Consider the following 20,853-nt stretch of genomic DNA (forward strand, 5'->3'; position numbering starts at 1 on the left):
GATCTACTGATACAGCTGACGAGGAATTGGGCACAAGTCTTGTCACTAGCTAGCATGGACCTGGTGGTAAAGGGGGCTTCTAGAGCAGGAACCACCATGAGTTTCTGATGAAGATAGCGAAGGGGGTTGGACAAGTCGCGAAACAAAGACGGATGCGGGCCTATGTCGACGAATTCTCAGCGTGGACAGGCCCAATTGAAGTGCTGAGCCTAAAGGGATTGTGCAGCTTTTGCCTTTACAGGTGGACCGGAGTAGGACGCGGTGAGAAGTGGAACAGGGACTGCTGGGATACCCTCCATTGAACAGACCTCTGAAAACCCGTTGTGCTCATTTGCGGTAACGAGCTATAAAGGAAATCTGAATTCCTTCCGGGGAGGAAGAGGTTGAATAACAATTTGAATCATCAGCCCACGAGATTCACCACAGACCCTTGGAAATGCGCTTCATAAAGTCTGTCACCTGGACCCTGGCAGCATCCGCCACGGCTGTCAAAGCTCTATCTAACCATACCTCTCAATATCCGCCCCAGCCAACTGCCGATGATGGTCTTCCATCGAACTTTGGACTGTTGCTCTTCCCTGAGTTCCAGTCGCTGGATGTCTTTGGCCCCCTTGATGCTCTTAATCTCTTCTCTCTGGCTCGAAAGCTGAATCTGTCCATCATCGCCGAAACAATGGATCCAGTTTCAACCCAAGTCCGGTCATCACAGATCAACAAGTTCGGATCTACGTTTGGGGAATCCATCATGCCCACACACACATTCAAGAACGCCCCGCCAATTGACGTGCTCATTATCCCCGGCGGTTATGGAACCGACAGCCCTAACATTGGGCCAGCAATTGAGTTTATCAAGAAAATCTATCCAAGTCTGCAGTATGTCTTGACTGTCTGCACAGGGTCTCAGCTTCTGGCACAGGCGGGTATATTGGATGGACGACATGCAACTACCAACAAGCAGGCATACAAGCGGGTCACGAAGCACGGCCCGAACGTGAAATGGGTACCCGAAGCAAGATGGGTGGCTGACGGCAACATCTGGACGTCATCGAGGGTGTCGGCGGGTATCGACTTGATGTTTGCTTTCCTCGATGCAGTGTACGGAACAGTGGTGAGCAACCAAGTGAGCGAAGGGATGGAGTATGTGCGCAATGTGGACTGGAGGAACGATCCGTTTGCGCATTATATAAAGGACGGCGAGCCGATGTCTTGAACTTCTTTTTAGTTCAGCGACGGTTAACCAGGTCTGGGCCTAGGCATCTCGGACGAATGCTCCAAGGGACGAGCTAAAATGCGGCCCACGCATAACCTAGGTATAAACTAGCTAGGCTTCTAGAGCAGAACATCCAGCATATTCACTCAAGGTTTTCATAGCTAGATTCTCCAACTTTTCCTTGACTACTCCACCCCTTTATCCGGCTCGGCCAAGTGAGTCATGAGGGCTGTGGGGTAATAGAATATTGTAGAAGCGGGCCATGGACGTTGAGAAAGCTATATATATAAACAGTTTGGTAGGTGGCCGTCTTAGATAGACCACAGCACCAACGGCCTCCAGGGACAGCAACATGTCGACCGTTATAATCGGCGGCGGAATTATTGGCGTTTCCATAGCGTATTTCCTTTCCGACCCAGCGGTGCAGAAGAAACATCCAGGAGAAATTCACATTGTGGACTCATCTGGAGAGCTGTTCTCGTGCGCATCGGGCTATGCAGCAGGATTCATTGCTCGGGACTGGTATGCTCCAGAACTAGAACAGCTGGGTGCATTGTCGTTTGATTTGCATCAGCGGCTCGCCGCTGAGCATGATGGAACAGCGAGATGGGGATACATGCCGAGCATTGCATTGAGTCTTCAGGTCGAGGGTTTGGATGGGAAGAAAACGGCCAGGGGCGATGACTGGCTCCGTCGGGGGGCTAGCCGGGCGGAAGCTGCATCGAAGGACAAGGGGGATGGCGGATCGACAGCTAACGAAGAGTATCCATCGCCCGCATGGTTGACAAGACAGAAAGGCGGTACGGTAGAGAGGATTAGCAGCAGGGACTCTGTCGCACAAGTGTTAGTCAAGCCAATCGGCCCCGAGCTGTCTTTATAACACGTTCTTTCACAGCATCTAACCGAGAAACATGCTGCAGAGACCCCTTACGGCTGTGCAAATTCATGCTCGCCAGATGCATTGAGCGAGGCGTACAGGTCCACAACCCGGCCAGAGCTGTGTCCACGACCAAAGATTCAGGGTCTGGGGTGATATCTAAGGTGGTAATAGAAGATATCCAGACTCACACAAGACGCAGCCTTCCATGCACTAATATTGTCTTTGCTGCTGGGCCGTGGACTCCTCGGGCATTCAGCTCACTCTTCCCGCTCTCCAAGGCGCATATTCCAGTCCTGTCACTCTCCGGGTACTCTCTTGTGTTCCGCTCTCCTCGCCATACCTTGAGTCAGGAGCGAGAGGTCTATGGAGGGAAGAGTCATGCAGTATTCACCACCCATCCGCAGTCGTGTGGGTTCAGCCCGGAGGTATTCTCTAGAACCAACGCGGAAATATACCTTGCAGGTCTGAACGGACTAGACATCCCGCTGCCGGAGGTAGCCACTGATGCTCATTCTCTCATGACAAAGGACAAATTAGCCCGTGTGAGAGAGGCAGCTCGTATATTGATGGGCCGTCCCCAAGACGGCCTGGAGGGAGAAAACATCGACGATCTCGAGGTGGTTCGAGAGGCCCTCTGCTTCCGCCCTTATATAGAGTCTGGGCTACCGATCGTTGCCCGTCTGCAGGATTCCATCACAGGGACTGCAGACCGGGTTTCAGGTGGGCTGTTCATGGCCACCGGGCATGGTCCTTGGGGGATCTCGCTCAGTCTGGGGACGGGTAAGGTTATGGCAGAGATGATCTCCGGCATGGAGCCCAGCGCCGACGTGAGCAGACTTGGCTTAGCAGCAGATATGGCTCGCAGCAAGCTCTAATATCACGTAGTCAACTTACTCTTCGTCTTCAGTGTTGTGTATGAGATGTGTTGTTGATAGTTGATAGTTGATGGTATCACAGCCTTGGTTACCTACCTAAAAAGGGGCGTCGAGCGCTCGAAAGGCCATGAGAGACGTTCAACGGTATCACTGTAAGATTCTACTTCTACCGTCTATCAGGATGCCAGATGTTTGCTCCCAGCTCGCGTTCAACCTAGTTAAAACTCATGTACTCCGTAGGCATCGACGACTAGCTAGTTAGGCTCAGGGCGGGTGCCTGGATTTACGTATAACTAGTTGTTTATTCTCAACCCTAACTTAACTAGCTACACGCAGATTTAGCATCAACTATGCGCGACGACGATCTCCGACCCGCAGCAAAGAACAAACAAATTGATTCCTTTTGAGGCTGTTGAAAGGCAGAAGACGAAGACATAAAACCGAGGCAGAAGAAGGGAGGGAATAAGGAGCAACTGCCTGGCGGAGCGGAGCTACGATGGCGGACGACGGGTATAATCACAGCCACCGCGCGTTTCTGCAGGCCTTCATGTCGCGGTCGACGATGACCCTGGAGGAGGCAAAACCAGTTCTTGCTGCTATATTTACTGTGAGCGGTAAGTTCATACTGCTTATCGTCTATTTTCCTGTTGACAAGTGCTGACAGCGAGGGGTTGGTAGAAGGGAGGGAGATCTTGCCGGGAGACATCACCCAGACGGACCTGAATACCTACATAGCAGCGATCAACACAGCCATATCGGCCTTTGACCTTGAGATACGCAGCACTGCTCACCAGACACAGCAATCGCGCGTGTACGCCCTCATAAACACCACCAGTGACCCGATGATGCAGCTTGCCACGACCTACAGCGCTGATGAGATCGCCTATGTCAAGCGGCTGCTCGATGCCATGTTTGAGTCCAACAACACCTCACGCTGCGAAGCCATGGTCGTCTCGTCCATTGAGGCCGTTAGACTTGCCCGTACGGGAGCCAATTTGAACCGGAGACAGTCGGAGGGAGTTCCCCAGACCGGCACCGCGCAGCCATTGAGCATGAGGGAAGCCGAAGGCATGCTGAGCCGTTTGGTAGCGGAAGGCTGGCTGGAGAGGAGTCGGGCGGGGTACTACAGTCTCTCACCCAGAGCATTGATGGAGCTTCGAGGGTGGCTGGTTGAAACTTATAATGAAGAGGAAGACGAGAATGGGGATACTCGCCAAAACCACAAGATTAAGACATGTTTTGCCTGCAAAGAAATTATCACAGTGGTATGATATATGGCCTTTTCCCCCTATTATCCAATATCTATCTTGCTTACGGGTTTTTTTACTAGGGCCAACGATGTTCGACTAGCCAATGTTCGGGTCGTCTGCATCAGAACTGCATTCGCAACTTCTTCAGGTTGCAGCAGGCTGAAGTCTGCCCTGTTTGTAAAACTCGTTGGACCGGGGATTGCTTCGTTGGCGAGCGTGCGCTTACGGGCCAACCACCACAGGGAAGATCAAGAGCAAGTGGTCGAGCTGCAGAGAATGAGGACTGACCTTCAGTTTATGCTGCTGAGTTTAAGCATTAATGAATCCAAAGACAATGGCCACCAATCGCCATCGTTGAACCATCAAAATACCCATGAATATCCCCTCCGTCAAGGTTGAAAAGGAGAATATCTAAGGGTTAAAAACATGACCAGATCTATAGCACGCGCAAAGCCGTTAACGCTTCAGTGATCCGTGCCATACAAACCGTTCCACTTCCCCCACCTAAAGCATTCCGCAATTTCACAGTCCACAAATGCCCGAATGAGCCAGGTCATTGTACATCAGCCCAAGATCGCCGGCGTCAGGATTCTGGAACCTCCCTCAGTAGGCCGTTGGCTCTGAGTACGGGAAGATGTATGACAGCCCAGGAAAGCCGCAAGAAGTCCCTTTCCTGCTGCTTGAAAGAACTTGCAACAAGAAAATACCCCTGCAACGAGGAAGAACAATCGGAAGATCCCATGGAGTCGCCTAAGTATAACCAAATTGTACGGTGAAACTGCGAATGGTTCGTTAGGTCAGTTATCGTTTATTTGATAGTACCTTACTACATGGATACATGTTGTAAGTCAGGGGCTAATATATACTAAAGCCCTCGACTTCGGAAAGAGTGTATTTGCCAGGTAAAAATCAATAGTTCTACCCTCTCTTTACTTAGACTCTTCCCTTATTCTCCCTTGGTTAAACAACAAACAGCTGAGCCAGAAGCATAGAGAGTCCACACCAGCGCTGTGTACTTATACTTCCTGGCTGATAAGATGTTACTTGCCCAGTTAAAACTATTCTCTGCGAATTTCTATGTCTTCCTGGACTGGATTAGAATGCACTGACAAACGCTGGACAATCAGTGGATGACCTGGGCCCGGATAAGATGTCCAGCCACTATCTGACGCTGCTTTAAATTTGGCTGTATATCTCTCTTTTCAACTTTTAACCAATGCCAGTAGTGCAAAAGCTCCATCAGTTTTGCTATTGACGTAATTTCTAACAGCCTGTATCCCTGCCTCCGAAAGGGGGTCCTCTTCCTCCAGCAGGCTCCCTCTGTCAATGGGTCCTTCCTGATCGCCGTCGAGTTCATACAGATGGCCAGAAGATTTGACAAAACATAGATAGTGATGGTCCACTTCGCTTTCAGCGGGTGGAGCTTCGGAGCGACCAACGAGTGCCGCCTCTTGATAAAGCTCTTCTACCTCTTTTGAGTCTTCTAGAAAGGCATTGCGGTCGGAAGGCGGAAGTTGAATCAGCCTATGAAGAATAGAGCCTCCTTCTATACAAAAAGTAGTAAGTAAAACAGCTATATATATAGGAGCAGAATGAAAAAAAGTGCTCCCATACAAGGTATCACTCACCAATTATCTCGGGTATATTGCAAACAGCATGAAGGATCCCATAGAGGCCACACGCGTTATTGATAGTTTGCTTAAACCATATGACCTCCTTATTGCTAGCATCGCAGTCCGTGTGCGTTACGAGGGACTTTTCGTATTCTGGACAGGACGGCAATATGAGAAGAAGCGCAAGGACAGGCCGTGGGATATCTATCGTGTCTTCTAGTGACCAAACATCGACGAACGCATAAGACCCTGAGACCCCGAGTTTGTGCATCAGATCCGTGAATATATCTGGATCAGACTCTAAAGGAATGAAATGTTTTCTATAATTCATCCTGATGTCTATCTGTTGGTGGTCTTATATTATCTGTCGAAGGACACCTTAATATATCCGATATTCAAGCAAATGTTGTAGTCTGTCATTCCTTCTGTCGCCTTTGGTTGGCGGGGGAGGTGGTTAGTTAACTAGGGAGGGAGCCGAGAAGCCCCCTGCTAACAAGGGCGCATGCAAAGCCGCTGAGTTCCCTAGCCAGGCTACCTTGCATTGGCCGTGAGATGTGACACCTCTAAGTGGCTTAAGAATGCAGATCGATGGCTATTGTACGCTGACAGTCGATCCGGTGTGTTTTCTCTCCGAACCAAGAACTTCCACCCCGATCATCTTTGTTGAGTGTCCTGGGGGCTTGTCCACATATTCTCTCCAGCCAGATAGTTAGCCATCATGCCAGGGCTGAATCTCACGTACGAGTACTTCTGCGAGGTTGTTGGCCAACTCACTCGCCATTCCTCGTCACCAGTAACCCCTGAAAACCTCAACCCTTTGATCCAACGGGTCCTGACCCAGTTTGCTGGTTCTACCATCTACGGAGTTGGAGGACACTCCGTCCTTATATCCATTGCAAACAACATCGGCGTTAAAATCTCGTACACCCCAGGCGGGGAACACTTGCTCCACGAGCAGTCTGTTTTCCAGCTCATTGCTTCAGAGCCATGCAAGCATATAGCCCACTCCCTGTTCACCGGGCCAGACGTGATATTTATGGAGCTATTTCCAAATGGCACCCTCTACGACCGCCTATGGAAAGCCGACAAACCTTACCCTGTGCTACAATGGATGCAGCAGCTCTGTGATGCCGCAGCCTGTCTGGAATCAGTAGGATATGCACACGGAGATATCAACCCACGAAACATCCTCTTTGATGACCAAGACCAGATTCGACTTATCGACTATGACTATGCACTCAAGGTTGGAGAGACCGTAGAAGTGGGATTTGAGCCATATGTTCGTCACCGCAAGGAGGATTATGGGATAGCTGGGCCGGATACAGAGCAGTTTGCTCTGGGCTCTGTGTTTTGGTTCATGAGTCGAGGGACTGAGCTGTATGCGGATATAGACGGTGCGGAAAGGGTCAACAGGCTTATAGGCTGTAAATTCCCGGAGCTAAATGTCGAAAGTGACCCGATCGATGCAATCATTTACGACTGCTGGCATGGGAAGTTTGAGTCCATCGCAGCCCTAGCACGGCGCGTCCAACAGACTGTCCTCGACGAGAGTCTGAAGGGGAAGCGGAAGATGTGCGAGGAGAGCTACAGCCGTATCAGTGCTTGCTTGGAGAGCGCCTCCTGAGCCCTAGTATCTAATATCCTGCGGAGCGATTGCTTGTTCTCTTTACCATCGCATAGCGAGTTAACTAGCTGGTTATAAACAGACAGCAAATGGCCGGAGACCTTGTCTAAACTAACTGGTACAATCCTTGCCAGAAGGCTGGGGAGCTAACAAGCATCCTTCAGCTAAGCTCGTCAAACTCAACCGCCCCCAGGACTCCTAGGCCTGTGTTTGACTTTGGGATCGTCATTCCAAGCTTGTCTGGTCCAGCTAGCAAGCTCCCTAGGAAGTTATCAGGATCAATACAATCAATAAAAAGGACGACAATAGTGGAGTCAGGAGGCAGTTCTCTTGGTCTGCAGTGTCAAGGCCGTTTTGCAGCTATATATTTTGTGGGTTTAGGTCTCGTTCAATTCTTGAAGCTGTATTTTCTGATGGAGCAAGTGTTTTATAGTCATCATTTCACCTCTTGACTCAGCAGTCTGAGCAGCTTGCGTGTGTTCTCTGCCCTGTTTATAATGCTGTATGCCTAGGAAGCCAGTGTGATTGTCCGTTGCAAAGAGAAGTCGTTGTTGGTTGTTGAAAAGACAAAATGGCCGAGGCGATGCGGCTGATGACATCATCAACTTCTGCACGTGATCTCTGTAGCTCCCAGTAATAAGGTTCCATTACATAAACTTCTGGGCAGGCTCGGGCCGCCACGTGACGTCATCTTTCCCCGTCTTTTCCAACAACAACTTCTGGACGTCCTCGCAATTTTTAACAAAATATCCATAACCAAGTCCTATACGGAGTAGTTACAGAGCAGTCTGGTCCAGCTAGCTAACTAACTCTCGGGTTTGGCCTACTTAACGACTGGGGTTAGGTTGGGTTGGTTGCATCACACGGGCAACTATGGCGGGATTCGGTCATCGACATTATTATGCCGTGGTTGAAGTAAGAAAAGAAAAGAAAAAAAAAAAAACAAACTCAAATACGGGCTCGGTGCCAATGACATGCCAGTTCCTGTGCCGTATTTCAACCATCAAGCCAGAATAATAATGGACGGCTAAGGTAACATTGCTGCGTCGGCACCTTGCGTGCCACTCTGCCAGGGCTTCCCTGCTGCGAGCTGTCGTGTGGCCGTGAATATAACTAAGCCTCCCGCCTCCTGCCTTGGTTCGGTCTCTTGATGACACCTCGACAAGCAAGCTGGCGGATGTTTAGCTAGTTATAATCATGAAACAACCGAATATCGTGAGTTGCACTGACTTCGACATGTATTTACCCCTTCGTGAATGAGAATTAACCGATGAGTCGTAGAATCTTGCTGCATGCATACTGTGGTTGCTGTCAATAATAACCGCAGTTGCAGCTGAGACTGACGCTGAGAGGAATACTGGCGTATTTGCCCGGAATTCAGCAGCGAGAAACAGAAGCCCCGGCAATGAGCCGCCCGGTTATGCAACCAGGTTCAAAGGTGTCACCTGGGATGTTGCAAACTGGAGGCTGACGACCACAGAGCTTGACCAAGGCCACTACCAGTCCCGAGGATCTGTTGCAAACGGATACCTGGGTATCAACGTTGCTGCTGTCGGGCCGTTCTTTGAGCTCGACATCCCCGTATCTGGCGATGTGATCAACGGGTGGCCGGTATTTTCGCGCAGACAGACATTTGCTACTATCTCCGATTTCTACAGCTTCCAGCGGAGTATCAATGCAACGAACTTCCCGTGGCTGGACAAGTATGGAGGCGATCTCATCAGCGGTGTTCCGCACTGGTCTGGTTTGATCTTAGACCTTGGTGATGGCAACTTTCTCGACGCCACTGTCAAGAATTCAACCATCTCCAACTTCTCCTCCACGCTTGACATGAAAGGAGGAATTCTCACCTGGCAGTATACCTGGAGTCCAGAGAAGCACAATGGAACATACGATATCTTCTACCAGCTGGTTGCTCATAAACTCCATGTCAACCAAGCCCTCGTGCGCTTGGAGATCACTCCATCCAGAGATGGAAATGTGAGCGTGGTCAACGTTATCGACGGGTACTCTGCGGTTAGGACTGATTTTAAAGGCTCAGGCCAAGATGGAAGTGCCATCTACACTTCTGTCAACCCTGAGGGCATCAGCAATGTCACTGCTTTCATCTATGCTGAACTGTCTGGTACTGAAGGCGTAGACTTATCTTCGTCTTCACTGGTGGATGATAAGCCATATATTCATATGAATGGATCTACAATCGCCCAAAGTGTGAATGTGAAACTGCGCGCAGGACAGACTACAAAGATAGACAAGTTTGTCGGCGCTGCATCTACGGACGGATTCAAAAATCCCCGACAGGCCGCCAAAGAAGCTTCGGCAAGGGCGCTGCGGACAGGCTACGAAGAGAGCCTGAAGTCCCACATCGCTGAATGGGCTACTGTCTTTCCCAGTGACTCTACAGAGGACTACACGATACCCGGGAAGAAATGGCTGCCACTCGACCACCATATCATCGAGGCTTCCATTGTGTCCGTGGTGAATCCTTACTATCTGCTGCAATCAACTGTCAGCAACAATGCTCTGGCCGCCGTAAAGAACGCGCCCCTTAACCGCGGTAGTATCGCTGTCGGTGGACTGACTTCTGATTCCTATGGCGGGTTGGTGTTCTGGGATGCGGATATATGGATGCAACCTGGTCTTGTGGTAGCTTTCCCCGAAGCATCACAGATATTCTCCAACTATCGAGTCGACAAGTACGGCCAGGCTTTGAGAAATGCTCAGACACAGCATCTCTCCTCCAAGAACGATACCTATTTCTCCCCAGATGCTGCAGTATATCCCTGGACGAGCGGCAGATTTGCCAACTGTACTGCTACAGGCCCGTGTTTTGACTACCAGTATCATTTGAACGGTGACATTGGGATGCAAATTGTCAACAACTGGGTAACCACTGGCGACACTGAACACTTCAAGTCGAAGCTCTTCCCAGTGTACAACTCTATTGCTACCTTCTTTTCCCAGCTGGTAGAGAAGAATGGAACGAAATGGACAGTAACCAACATGACAGACCCGGTAAGCTATCCCATCTATTCTGTCTTGCTATCAGCCTACTAACTAGGAAAACAGGACGAATATGCTAACTTGGTTGACGGGGGTGGGTATACAATGCCTCTGATTGCAACCACCTTGAAATACGCCAACCAGTTCCGGGAAATGTTTGGCATTGGAGCGAACCAGACCTGGAATGAGATAGCACAAAATGTGCAAGTATCTAGAGATCAAGCTTCTCAAATCACGTTGGAATATACGACTATGAATGGAAGCACGCAGGTGAAGCAGGCAGACATCGTCCTAAACACCTTCCCACTGCACTATACCGAGGACTACACACATGATAATGCCCTCCGTGACCTAGACTATGTATGTCTACTTTTTACACCTTCAATTAAACATTGGCTAACCAAAGTGTATAGTATGCGGCAAAACAATCACCAAACGGACCAGCAATGACATATGCCATCTTCTCCATCGTTGCCAACGAGGTATCTCCCTCGGGCTGCTCAGCGTATACCTATGGGCAATATTCGTTTAGCCCGTATGTTCGAGCCCCCTTCTTCCAGTTCTCGGAGCAACTGATGGATGACTGGTCTATCAACGGAGGAACCCACCCAGCGTATCCATTCCTTACAGGCAATGGCGGAGCCAACCAGGTTGCGGTGTTTGGCTACCTGGGTCTACGCCTGATACCCGACGGGATACTGCACTTGAACCCTAACCTGCCTCCTCAAATCCCCCATTTACGGTATAGAACATTTTACTGGCACGGCTGGCCGCTTGAGGCCAGCGCCAACTACACGCAGACCACGATCCAGCGAGCCACTAACCGACGACCGCTCACCAGTGCTGATCCAAAGTACGCCAGTGCCCCTATTACCGTGCATGTCGGGCCAGCAAACAACATTACGGTGTACTCGCTGCCTCCAAGCGGACAGCTGGTTATTCCCAACCGCCAAATTGGCTCCATCAGCACTGTTCCAGGCAACCTCGTGCAGTGCCAGCCGGTCTTCTCCCCCAACGAGTTCGCTCCCGGACAATTCCCCATCTCGGCTGTCGATGGGGCAGCCTCGACTAAGTGGCAGCCTCGACGTGCAAGCTCAACCTCGTCGCTAACAGTCACGTTACCGGACCATGCTTCCTCTGCAACCATTTCCGGCTTCGCGTTTGACTGGGCCCAGGCACCACCTGTCAGCGCGAAAGTTGTACTACACGACGAACCACTGCACCCGGTGACGGATCCTGAGAATGGCGACGCCAGTGGCTCTTCGCCCACCACGCCCGCCAGTTCTGTGACCGTGTGGGAATCAGCCAAGGTTCCACTGTCCGATCCGTATGACCCGATCAAGATCGATCTCAACATGATTATGTCTTACAAGGGGAACACCACGAACGTGACGCTGCCGTCGACTGTGCCAGCCACGAAGTTTGCAACTCTTCTGATCAGGGGCAACCAGGCCCTGGGTCCCGTGGAGGTCAGAGCCGGTAACGGAACCGGTGCAACAGTCGCAGAGTGGTCTATCGTGCGGTCTTCTTGAGCAGGTGGCGTAGCAAGAAGAATTCTCTCGCTACCTCGCGCTGTAGATAGATATTTAATGTTAATGACGGATATATTTATAGCTCCCTTTAGAGTGACAAATAATCAAATAATTGATCTCATAATAGTCGATGACTGCTAGCGCCAGTGGGTAACCCCCTGACGGTAGCTAAGAAAGGCTTGTCAGGAGTCATGGAAGATCAGGGCAGTCAAGGTACGGCGACTCACTAACTAACTTTACTAATTAAGCGCCTGGCCAGCTGTAGCTTGTCTTCTATCGCGAGCTCCAAGCTTGCTGAAGGAATATGGTGATCCTCCCGTTCAGTCGTTTAACCGGCCAAGTCAACTAGCTAACAAGCGAGCTGACCATGCAGGCTCATCCTAGTTAAAATGCATCGTATTAATTAATAACGGGCCAGCCTGGATGCAAATTTTCCTTTCTTGACTTTTACTTGTCGTGTGAGACTCAGGAAGAGAATTCAGTTATCATTGATATACTCCTACAGCAGCCATTTATCGCTATCTTCTTGCCTATATATTGTGTATGAAATGAGAGTAGCTACATACACCTGCCTATACATATCCATGGTTAAGAACCGCATTATGCATGGGCTCGTGGAGTCTGGCCACTATATCGGCCTATATATATATGCAAAGATGATATGATATTGGAGGATCAAGGCACATACATAGTGATCCTTAGTGAGTAACACGCTGCTCCGTACGGCCATCGACTTCTATCAAGGCGTGTTCCCTGAAGGCCCCTTTTGCCGAAATACCACCATGTCCACCTGTAAAATATCCCCTTGCAATTCATTCTCTGTTCTCTCTTCTTCTACATACTATAGCTTCAAGTCTTGCTGTCAAGTTACGCTTAGGGGAGGCCTCAGGGGCTAGGGGGTTGGGGTTGAGGATTCTGTATAGGAATAAAGGAGAGGCCACAAAGTAAACAAGATAACAATTACAAGCGACAGAAGGTAACACGGAATAAAAAAGAGACAACACGGGAGGAAAAAGAGAATAAAGCCCTAAGTAAGAGTAATGCTTTACTTCATGCAGCTAGATAGTTGGGTGGATATGGTGGCTTTTTCCCGTAGTTGATATTACATTTCTCGGAGGATCGCGGCCAAAGCAATGAATATATTGGACGTATATAATCACACGAGATGGACGCCTCTTCGTCCCCAGGCTCTCGCAAGAGCTGAAGAGCTGAAGAGCTGACGGAGCTGACAGTGTGTAACTAGTTGTCTTGCTGGAGCTGTCAAGGTGTAACTAGTTAGTTGCTAAGGATGGCCGCCAGCTACAGCTACGCCTTCACGACCTGCCTCCTGGCCACCGCAACAGCGTATCTCCTCCTGCTCCTCGTCCTCGTCCATGTGCCCCCGACCTCGTCGCTGCGAGCATGGCTTCTCCCCGTGCTGATGCTCCCTACGCTCTTCGTCTCGCAGATGGCCGTCTACGCAACCCCCGTCGTGCCGTTCAACTTCGTCTTAGGCGTCGGCTACGGCCCGCGCCTGGCCCTGGAGATGTTCGACCTCCTCTGCATCTCCAAGGCGGCCTACCCTTATCCAGGAGACTCGGGCTCTTCTTCCTCTTCGGCCGACAATGAAAAGGACGGCGGCGGGAAGACGGCGGGCAGGCTGCTGTCCAGGACTGCGAGGGTCGGCCGGGCAGTGTCGTGGCTCTGCGAAATCTCCTCTCCGGACCGAGGGCGCGAAGGGTATACAGAAGTCTCCCGCGAGACGGCGAGGAAGACGTCCAGGCGGCAGTTCCTCGTCTTCAGGGCTGCTCGGCTGGTGCTGGGCTATCTGGCGCTGGACTTCATCAGCAGCCAGTCCCTCGAGGGCGCAGACGTCAAGTTCGGCCCCGGCAAGGAGCAGATCCTCTCGCGCATCGTCGCTGGAGACTTCTCGGGCGAGGACCTTGGAGAGACGCTGGGCTCGATCGTCGGATACGCTGCGTCTGGCTATCTATACCTGCTCACCATGTCGGACCTGGTGTCGCTGCTGGCTGTCGGCCTGGGCTTCAGCCGGGCGCAGGACTGGCCCCCTTTCTTCGGGCCCCTGACCAGGCTCTATTCCATCAGAAACCTATGGGGGTGAGTAGCCCCATGTACTTCGTACTCTCTATGTATATATTATATGATTCAAGTCTTGCTAATTGCCTGACAGCATGGTATGGCACCGACAGTTGCGGGTGCTTCTCGTCGACTACAGCTATTTCATAACTCACTCCATCCTACGCCTCCCTCTGGCAGACAGCGTTGCGCCCGAGTCCAAGATCCTGCTGCTGCTCATTCGATACGTCAGGATCCAGATGGCTTTCCTGGTCTCGGGATTGCTGCATTTTCCCATCGACACCATGCAGGGTGTCCCGCTGCGGGAGTCCGCGATAGTGACGTTTTTCACTGTGCAGGCGCTGGGGATCCTCATCGAGGACGCCGTCTGCGGCATCTACCGCTGGATCACGACGGGCTCGTTCTCCCGTCAAGCTGCACGGAGTTTAGAGAAGAAGGAGCCGGCGCTATGGATGAAGCTGGTCGGCTTTCTGTGGTTGATATGCTGGGCAATGTGGTGCATGCCGCCGTGGATCTTCCCGGTCATCCGTAAGCCGCCCATGTCCGTCGTCCCCTATTCGTTCTTCGCCAGGGCTTAGGCGTAGACCTCGTTCAAAGAAGTCGAATGTAGTGCATTGAGGTGCATCATCATCCATGCACGCCATCAAGCTATCCCTAGGGTCCCCGGGGTATTTACGCCCAATTGAAAAGAGCCATCAACCATTGAAAAGAATATCGGAACAGAGATAAATACAATAATAGATCTCAAATGCAGATAGACCCGAAGGGATACATAGCATGTCGACAATTTAATTAGTTTAACCTTCAGCAACCTCAGCTCGCAGCCCCTGAACATCTTAACTAGTTATTTATCCCGGCCAACACGGAGATTTTTTTATATACTTTGACCAGCAACTGGCCACCAGCTTGGTTTCATCCAGAGAAGACGGCGATATCCTGGAACAGCATCGACATTAACTACCGAGAGAGAACTGGCGAACGGCAGTCAGAATATACCACTTATTCCCCGCGCTGGCTGGTACTTCCCAGGCTGAAGATGGCCCTTTTCCCGAAGGAAGCATCATCAGCTACATGCATTGCTGGTCCGGAAACCTGCAAAAGGCCTGTATCAGCCAGCCTCGCCTGGGTGAACCTGGAGATATAAAGAGGCCTGTCTATACCCCTCGATCGAAAGGTCTTCTGTCCATCATCATCATCATCATCATCCAAAACAATACAACAACACTATAAAAACAACCCCCCTTCCATCCACCTATATACAACATGTCTAAGCCAACTATCGCCTTGGTCCCCGGTGCCTGGCACACCCCAGCCCACTACGAGGAGTTCCTCGCTATCTTCGAAAAGGCCGGCTACCCAACCGCCTGTCTCCAGCTGCCTGGCGTTGACTCTGCTGCTCCCAAGGACGAGACCGTCGCCTCCAACGCCGCCTATCTCCGCGAGAAGCTGCTGCTCCCTCTGCTCGACGACGGCAAGAATGTCGTCCTGGTCATGCACTCCTTTGGCGGCTGTGTTGGAAGCGTAGCCGCGGCCGGCCTCAGCAAGAAAGACCGTGGCTCCAGCGGCGGCGTCGTTGGCCTCATCTTCATCGCCGGCTTCCTGGCCAAGGAGAGCATGTCTCTCTTCGATGCCCTGGGCGGCAAGTTCGACGACTTTGTCAACGTCGATGTATGTTCTCGCCGGCATTAATATCCATAGACCTACTCTCTTGCTAACATAACATGCATTAATAGGAGACCACCGGCCAGCTTACCCTCGACAACCCAACTGATGTCCTCTTCCACGATGTCCCAGGCGACGTTGCTGCAAAGGCTGCTGGCCAGCTTAAGCAGCAGGCCTTGTCTGTCCTGAAGAGCTCCAGCTCCGCTCCAGCCTGGCAGGAGGAGTTCTACAACGGTGGCCGACGAGGATACATCCGCGCCACCCAGGACCGTTGTGTCCCTGCTGCCATCCAGACCATGATGCTGGACAAGAGCGGTCTGGACTGGAACATCAAGGACATCGAGACCAGCCACAGCCCCTACCTGAGCCACCCCCAGGAGACCTTTGATATCATCAACGGCATGATCACCGCCATCTGGAGCCAGTGAAGGATATGACCATGGATATATGCATGGATGACGGATAATAGACAGCATTTAGTTCCTAATCAAAGTATAGATTTTTTTCATTTCCAAAAAGGGTCAAACGTGCAGTCAAGCTATGTAGCCAATGACCCATGAGCGGAGATCTATCAGTAGCTCTACCATCTAGAGGATTTCTTTCTTATTTTCTTTTCTTTTCTTTTTTTTTTTCTTTCTTCTCCTTTCTTTCAATTCTTTACCTTCTCGGCACTTGACGGGCTATCAAGGACCTCTCTGGTCACCCGGACAAGTATATCAAATGCGTTTCTCACATACTTCTCTCCCGCCAATTCGTTAGCACTCACCACTCGAATGACATACAATCCCTCAACAACAGAAGAGGTAAGGAAAACCTCCTTGCCGGCATTGACACGTTCGTACACCTCGCGGGTGACCGAATTGCTGTCACCACCAGCTACCTGGCGGACAGCAGCCTCGATGACATGGAAGACCGTCAGCCCAAAGGCCGGTGGAGTCACCAGCTCGAACAAGTCGCTTTGGTTACGGACGAGGCCGGCGAAGGTCATGCCGAGGTCTATGCCTTTGCGGATATGCGCCTGCATGGCCTTGATGCCGTACGAGCGCAGGACAAACCAGATCTTCAGTGACCGGAAGCGTCGTCCCAGGGGAAGCTGCCAGTTTCTGTAGTCTGTAACTGCACCGGCATCAGAATGCGGGTTTCGAAGGTAGTGAGGAGTGATGTCCAAGGCAGAGGTCAAGTCGACCCGGTTGCGTATGAACAGACAGCTATCACCATTTGTTAGTATACAATAATTCAATGTATTAGGGGGATAGAACAGAGGACAGACCTTGCATCAAAGTTGACAAGCAACCATTTGTGCATGTTGAAGTTGAAGCTGTCGACTCCCTCGCTCCAGTCCCGGGTGATATACTGGTACTCATCACAGATGAGCGCTGCGCCGGCGTAGGCAGCATCGACATGCACCCAGATCTTCTTCCACGACTCGCGCTCGTTCAAGACGGCCTTGATCTCAGCGAACCTGTCCGTTGCACAGGTGCTGGTCGTGCCCAGCGTGGTGGTCAGGTAATACGGCATCAGCCCGTCCCGTTCGCACTTTTCGAGCACCTCCCGCAGCGCATCCCCGGTCATGGCGAAGTCGTCCTTCAGCCGGGTCGGGACAGTCCTGTGTCGAGTGCTCACGATCCGGGCCCCCTTGGCCGTGCAGCTGTGCGCCTGGTCGCTGCCCAGCGAGACCAGCCGTGACTTGATCTCGATCAGCCGGTCCTCCCACTGCTCGGAGCCCTCGTCCAGCCCCTCGGCCCTGGCCATGTCGCTCGCATACCGCTCCCGGGCAGCCACCATGACGGTGATGACGGCCTCGCTGGCGCTGCCCTGGATCACGCCGCCGCCGAGGGTCGGGGAGGTGCTGAGGAAGCAGTCCGGCAGGCCCAGGGCCTTTGCTATCCAGTCCATGACGGCGATCTCGAGCTCGGTGACGACGGGCGAGCACAGCCAGTTGAAGGCCGGGGCGTTGAAGGCGGCCGAGTACATCTCCCCCAGGATGCTCGGGTAGGTCACCGTCGCCGGGAAGAAGGCCATGAAGTTGGGCGACTGCCAGTGCGTCACGCCCGGCTTGACCAGCGTCTCCAGGTCCGCCTGTATCTGGCTCCATGGCTCTCCCTCCAGCGGCGCGGCGGCGGGCAGGCGGCCCTTGAGATAGCCGGGCTCGACGTCGGGCAGGACCTGCTGCGACGGCAGGCCGGCGAAGTATTGGATGACTGCAGAAGACGTTAGCACTCGTCTTGGAGACCTGTATAGCTGTTCTGGGGGGTGGTTAGGGCGTCGTTACTCTCATCCACTGCCGAATGCGTGGCGGAGCGGAACTGGTCCTGGTCCATGTCTTCTTCTTCCTAGGCGTATGCAGGGGCGCCGGCAGCGGTCCAAACAGATAAACAAGCGGGCAGTCCAGTTCGATGCTCGGCCTGCTGTCTAGCCGAGTTGCTATGTCTCCCAGCCAGCCAGAAGAAGACGGACGCCCTGCCGGTGACTCTTATATATGCTCGGCATTTTAACTACAAGCCATCATCGGCGATCGCTAAATCTTCACCCGCAACGCCACCCGCGGTTAATCGACGACAGGAAGCTCAGCAGAGATCGGCCACAGCCAGCGATACTTGCCAGGTCGATGGATGTCTAGATCTCGCTCTCCTGGGTTGGACGAAGCTCGGGATTGCTTGATGCGATGCAGTTCCTGGCAAACAGGATCCCCATGCGGCCATGCTGAATCACTGCGCCATCCCCTAACAACCCCCTGAGCACCCGTCTCCAGGCCAATAAAGAGCAGGAGACAGCCGGGTTCGATCGGGCGACAGCGTAGACGGGCGCACGCTGCTTACACGGAGCCTGCAGGATGTGAATAAGTGCAGGCATCTTTGTTACGAGACCATGTTAGGCGCCCAAAGGCTGACTCCTGAGCCTACGATGCTGCGGCCCCCATGACGCATGCAGCATAACTGCGACTGTTATACGGGCCGGGGGGGGATGCTTACACTGCCACGGGCGACGGATCAAGCCCATATAAAGGGCCGTCGAGACGCTTCCTTTTGCCTGTCATATCTTCATATCTACCTGCTAGCCGCTGGAACGCGATACCAGAAGACGCTCAACGATGTCTGTCCTGCATGCCCATCTCCGGCCTTCGTGGCACAAACACAACAAGAGAGACTTTCGCGATAACAGCGTCAACCTAGTGCTTGTTGCGTGCGGTTGCACTCTACTGCTGCTCTCGATCTTCCTGCTCTTCTACCGAGCCCAACGGCGCAGCAGGGCCGCCGCACCCGGCCAGCTGCTACACCAGAACTTCCGACTCCAGAGCCAGAACATGCCACAGCATTTCGATGGCGTGGCCGCTGCTCCAGCTTATCCTGTACAAACGATCCCACCGGCCCATCTAGGCCAGCAACATGACAGGGACCGCCATTTCGATACTCCAGCTCCCCCGTACTACCCGCGAGAGCAGGGTGCACCAAAGCTAGACCAGCCGCTTGCTTCCTCGTCTTCACCTCCTCCGCGACCACAGTCGCCTCCACCAGGCTACATACAGTCAACTACGTCGAATCATCAGCCTGACCAGCAAACGGATCTAAACCAAACATCAAGTCAATCAATAGCCACATCACAGCCCTCACGAACGTACACATAGACAGAAAGGCACCTGGGAATTTCCCCCTCGCATTCATTTACAACAGCTTTACCCCATGGTTATTTGTTTGTCTTCCTTTTGAGTTTTAACCGAAGCTACGGAGTTCTACGGGTTTGCGGTGCATGTCTTTATAATGACTGTTTTTAATGATATCGTGTTCTTCTGCTCTTCAATATATTTCCAACTTTTGAGCTGAAGGAACATGCCAGAAGAGACTCCTGCATCCTAAATTACTACCTGATTGACAGGTCGACGGCGAGTCTGGCCCTTGGACTGTGTGGGGTACATCAGCCGTAATGATGCAGCTCGCGACAGAGGCCATAAATAGATCCATCCTCGGATGCCTTTCTCTTGTTGAATAACGTCGCCTGCTGAGACATTATGAACAAAGAAATCGTTTGCGAGGTTGCTCGAATTTAGTATACTGCTCTGCAGAGGAGGGCTAAAGATAAGTTTCGGCCCATAGATGTCTACGGAATGTATGCATCATTATGTGGTTCGGCTTGAAGTCCTTGGTATTTCCTTACCCCCAGGACCAGTTTCACCTTGCTGATGGTTATTTAGTTATCAAACTCGTCATAAAGCCCCATATCCTCGCACTTTTAGCTGAAACGCACTGATCGCCTTCGTGCGTTTTGACAAGGTTTAACAGCATGGCATTTTAATCGCTCGTGATGAAATGCAACCCTTGCCGGAGCGATAAATATATGAAACTCTTTTGATACACCGCTTATTATAGCCATAGTAGTTGAAGCAGGAGCACTAACTGGCAGTCGATGATTTTTAGTAGTTATAGATGAAATCGTGTCCATCTGAACGTACGACTAAACGATGAAGGTGATGAAAATGAAGACAGAACTAAATGTCTACATGAAACCATCTCGGGAGTAGGTAAGCCATCACGTAGAAATAAGCTGCTTCGGCGCAAAGCTGAGGCAGGCTCTGCTATTTGAATGTATTTTATTCAACTGCCTCTTCTTTCATTAGTTATTCAATGGGAAGACGAAAAAGCGACAAAAAGGTTGGACCCACTTATTTAGTTAGGTAAAAAGCGGGCCAGAGCCGCGTGCTTATTTAACCTTACCTTTTTGCCGAGCGCCAAACGCGCTTAAAAGCCTGTGAGATGTGATGTTCTTGGGGAGAAAGAAAGCCTGAAGGGGAGTATCGAGTGGGTAGGTGCTTGTGCTAGCGACCTGCCTGAATGAGAATTTCAATGCAAATTTTCCATCAAGGTTCGTATTCAATCGAAAGCTAGACGTGATATTGGAGGTGAAAACAGATTCTCAGGACTCTATTCATCGAAGGGAGGTCTAAAGTGAGAAACGAAAGTAGGCAATAATACAGAAAGCCGGGGGGTATTGTGTTGAGACATTTAGGACATGAATACATGCGTAGCTGTGTGATAAATGGTGAATTATAAACCGAAGCTCGAATGGCTCCAAGTATATTCTTGCAAACAGATTCAACTTTTCGGGATTGAAAAAGAAAAAAGAAAGGAGAAAA

General features: G+C 51.5%; 8 protein-coding genes across 8 annotated transcripts; 6 read left to right on the top strand and 2 right to left on the bottom strand.

Moving 5' to 3' along the window:
- Positions 1-436: 436 nt before the first annotated feature.
- Positions 437-2,965, top strand: ARB_03715 (uncharacterized protein; the record flags this gene model as incomplete). Its single annotated transcript, XM_003010013.1, has 4 exons — positions 437-1,137; positions 1,334-1,425; positions 1,537-2,010; positions 2,106-2,965. 4 exons carry the CDS (start codon positions 437-439, stop codon positions 2,963-2,965), a joined length of 2,127 nt encoding a protein of 708 aa, XP_003010059.1.
- Positions 2,966-3,527: 562 nt separating this feature from the next.
- ARB_03716 (uncharacterized protein) lies at positions 3,528-4,236 on the top strand (the record flags this gene model as incomplete). Its single annotated transcript, XM_003010014.1, has 2 exons — positions 3,528-3,579; positions 3,701-4,236. The coding sequence occupies 2 exons, from the start codon at positions 3,528-3,530 to the stop codon at positions 4,234-4,236; spliced, it is 588 nt and encodes a 195-aa protein (XP_003010060.1).
- Positions 4,237-5,417: 1,181 nt separating this feature from the next.
- On the bottom strand, positions 5,418-6,159 carry ARB_03717 (uncharacterized protein; the record flags this gene model as incomplete). Its single annotated transcript, XM_003010015.1, has 2 exons — positions 5,418-5,761; positions 5,844-6,159. 2 exons carry the CDS (start codon positions 6,157-6,159, stop codon positions 5,418-5,420), a joined length of 660 nt encoding a protein of 219 aa, XP_003010061.1.
- Positions 6,160-6,546: 387 nt separating this feature from the next.
- Positions 6,547-7,452, top strand: ARB_03718 (Rho-associated protein kinase, putative; the record flags this gene model as incomplete). Its single annotated transcript, XM_003010016.1, has 1 exon — positions 6,547-7,452. The coding sequence occupies one exon, from the start codon at positions 6,547-6,549 to the stop codon at positions 7,450-7,452; it is 906 nt and encodes a 301-aa protein (XP_003010062.1).
- A 1,197-nt stretch (positions 7,453-8,649) lies between these two features.
- Positions 8,650-11,987, top strand: ARB_03719 (uncharacterized protein; the record flags this gene model as incomplete). Its single annotated transcript, XM_003010017.1, has 4 exons — positions 8,650-8,667; positions 8,734-10,467; positions 10,522-10,815; positions 10,869-11,987. 4 exons carry the CDS (start codon positions 8,650-8,652, stop codon positions 11,985-11,987), a joined length of 3,165 nt encoding a protein of 1,054 aa, XP_003010063.1.
- A 1,288-nt stretch (positions 11,988-13,275) lies between these two features.
- On the top strand, positions 13,276-14,641 carry ARB_03720 (TRI7-like toxin biosynthesis protein, putative; the record flags this gene model as incomplete). Its single annotated transcript, XM_003010018.1, has 2 exons — positions 13,276-14,084; positions 14,158-14,641. 2 exons carry the CDS (start codon positions 13,276-13,278, stop codon positions 14,639-14,641), a joined length of 1,293 nt encoding a protein of 430 aa, XP_003010064.1.
- A 685-nt stretch (positions 14,642-15,326) lies between these two features.
- Positions 15,327-16,153, top strand: ARB_03721 (uncharacterized protein; the record flags this gene model as incomplete). The annotated part of the gene is made up of 2 exons (XM_003010019.1): positions 15,327-15,731; positions 15,797-16,153. The coding sequence occupies 2 exons, from the start codon at positions 15,327-15,329 to the stop codon at positions 16,151-16,153; spliced, it is 762 nt and encodes a 253-aa protein (XP_003010065.1).
- A 221-nt stretch (positions 16,154-16,374) lies between these two features.
- ARB_03722 (uncharacterized protein) lies at positions 16,375-18,046 on the bottom strand (the record flags this gene model as incomplete). Its single annotated transcript, XM_003010020.1, has 3 exons — positions 16,375-16,933; positions 16,996-17,926; positions 17,998-18,046. The coding sequence occupies 3 exons, from the start codon at positions 18,044-18,046 to the stop codon at positions 16,375-16,377; spliced, it is 1,539 nt and encodes a 512-aa protein (XP_003010066.1).
- Between the last annotated feature and the right edge of the window lie 2,807 nt (positions 18,047-20,853).

The sequence above is a fragment of the Trichophyton benhamiae genome, assembly GCF_000151125.1.
Source record: "Trichophyton benhamiae CBS 112371 chromosome Unknown contig00057.0, whole genome shotgun sequence".
NCBI lineage: Eukaryota > Fungi > Ascomycota > Eurotiomycetes > Onygenales > Arthrodermataceae > Trichophyton > Trichophyton benhamiae.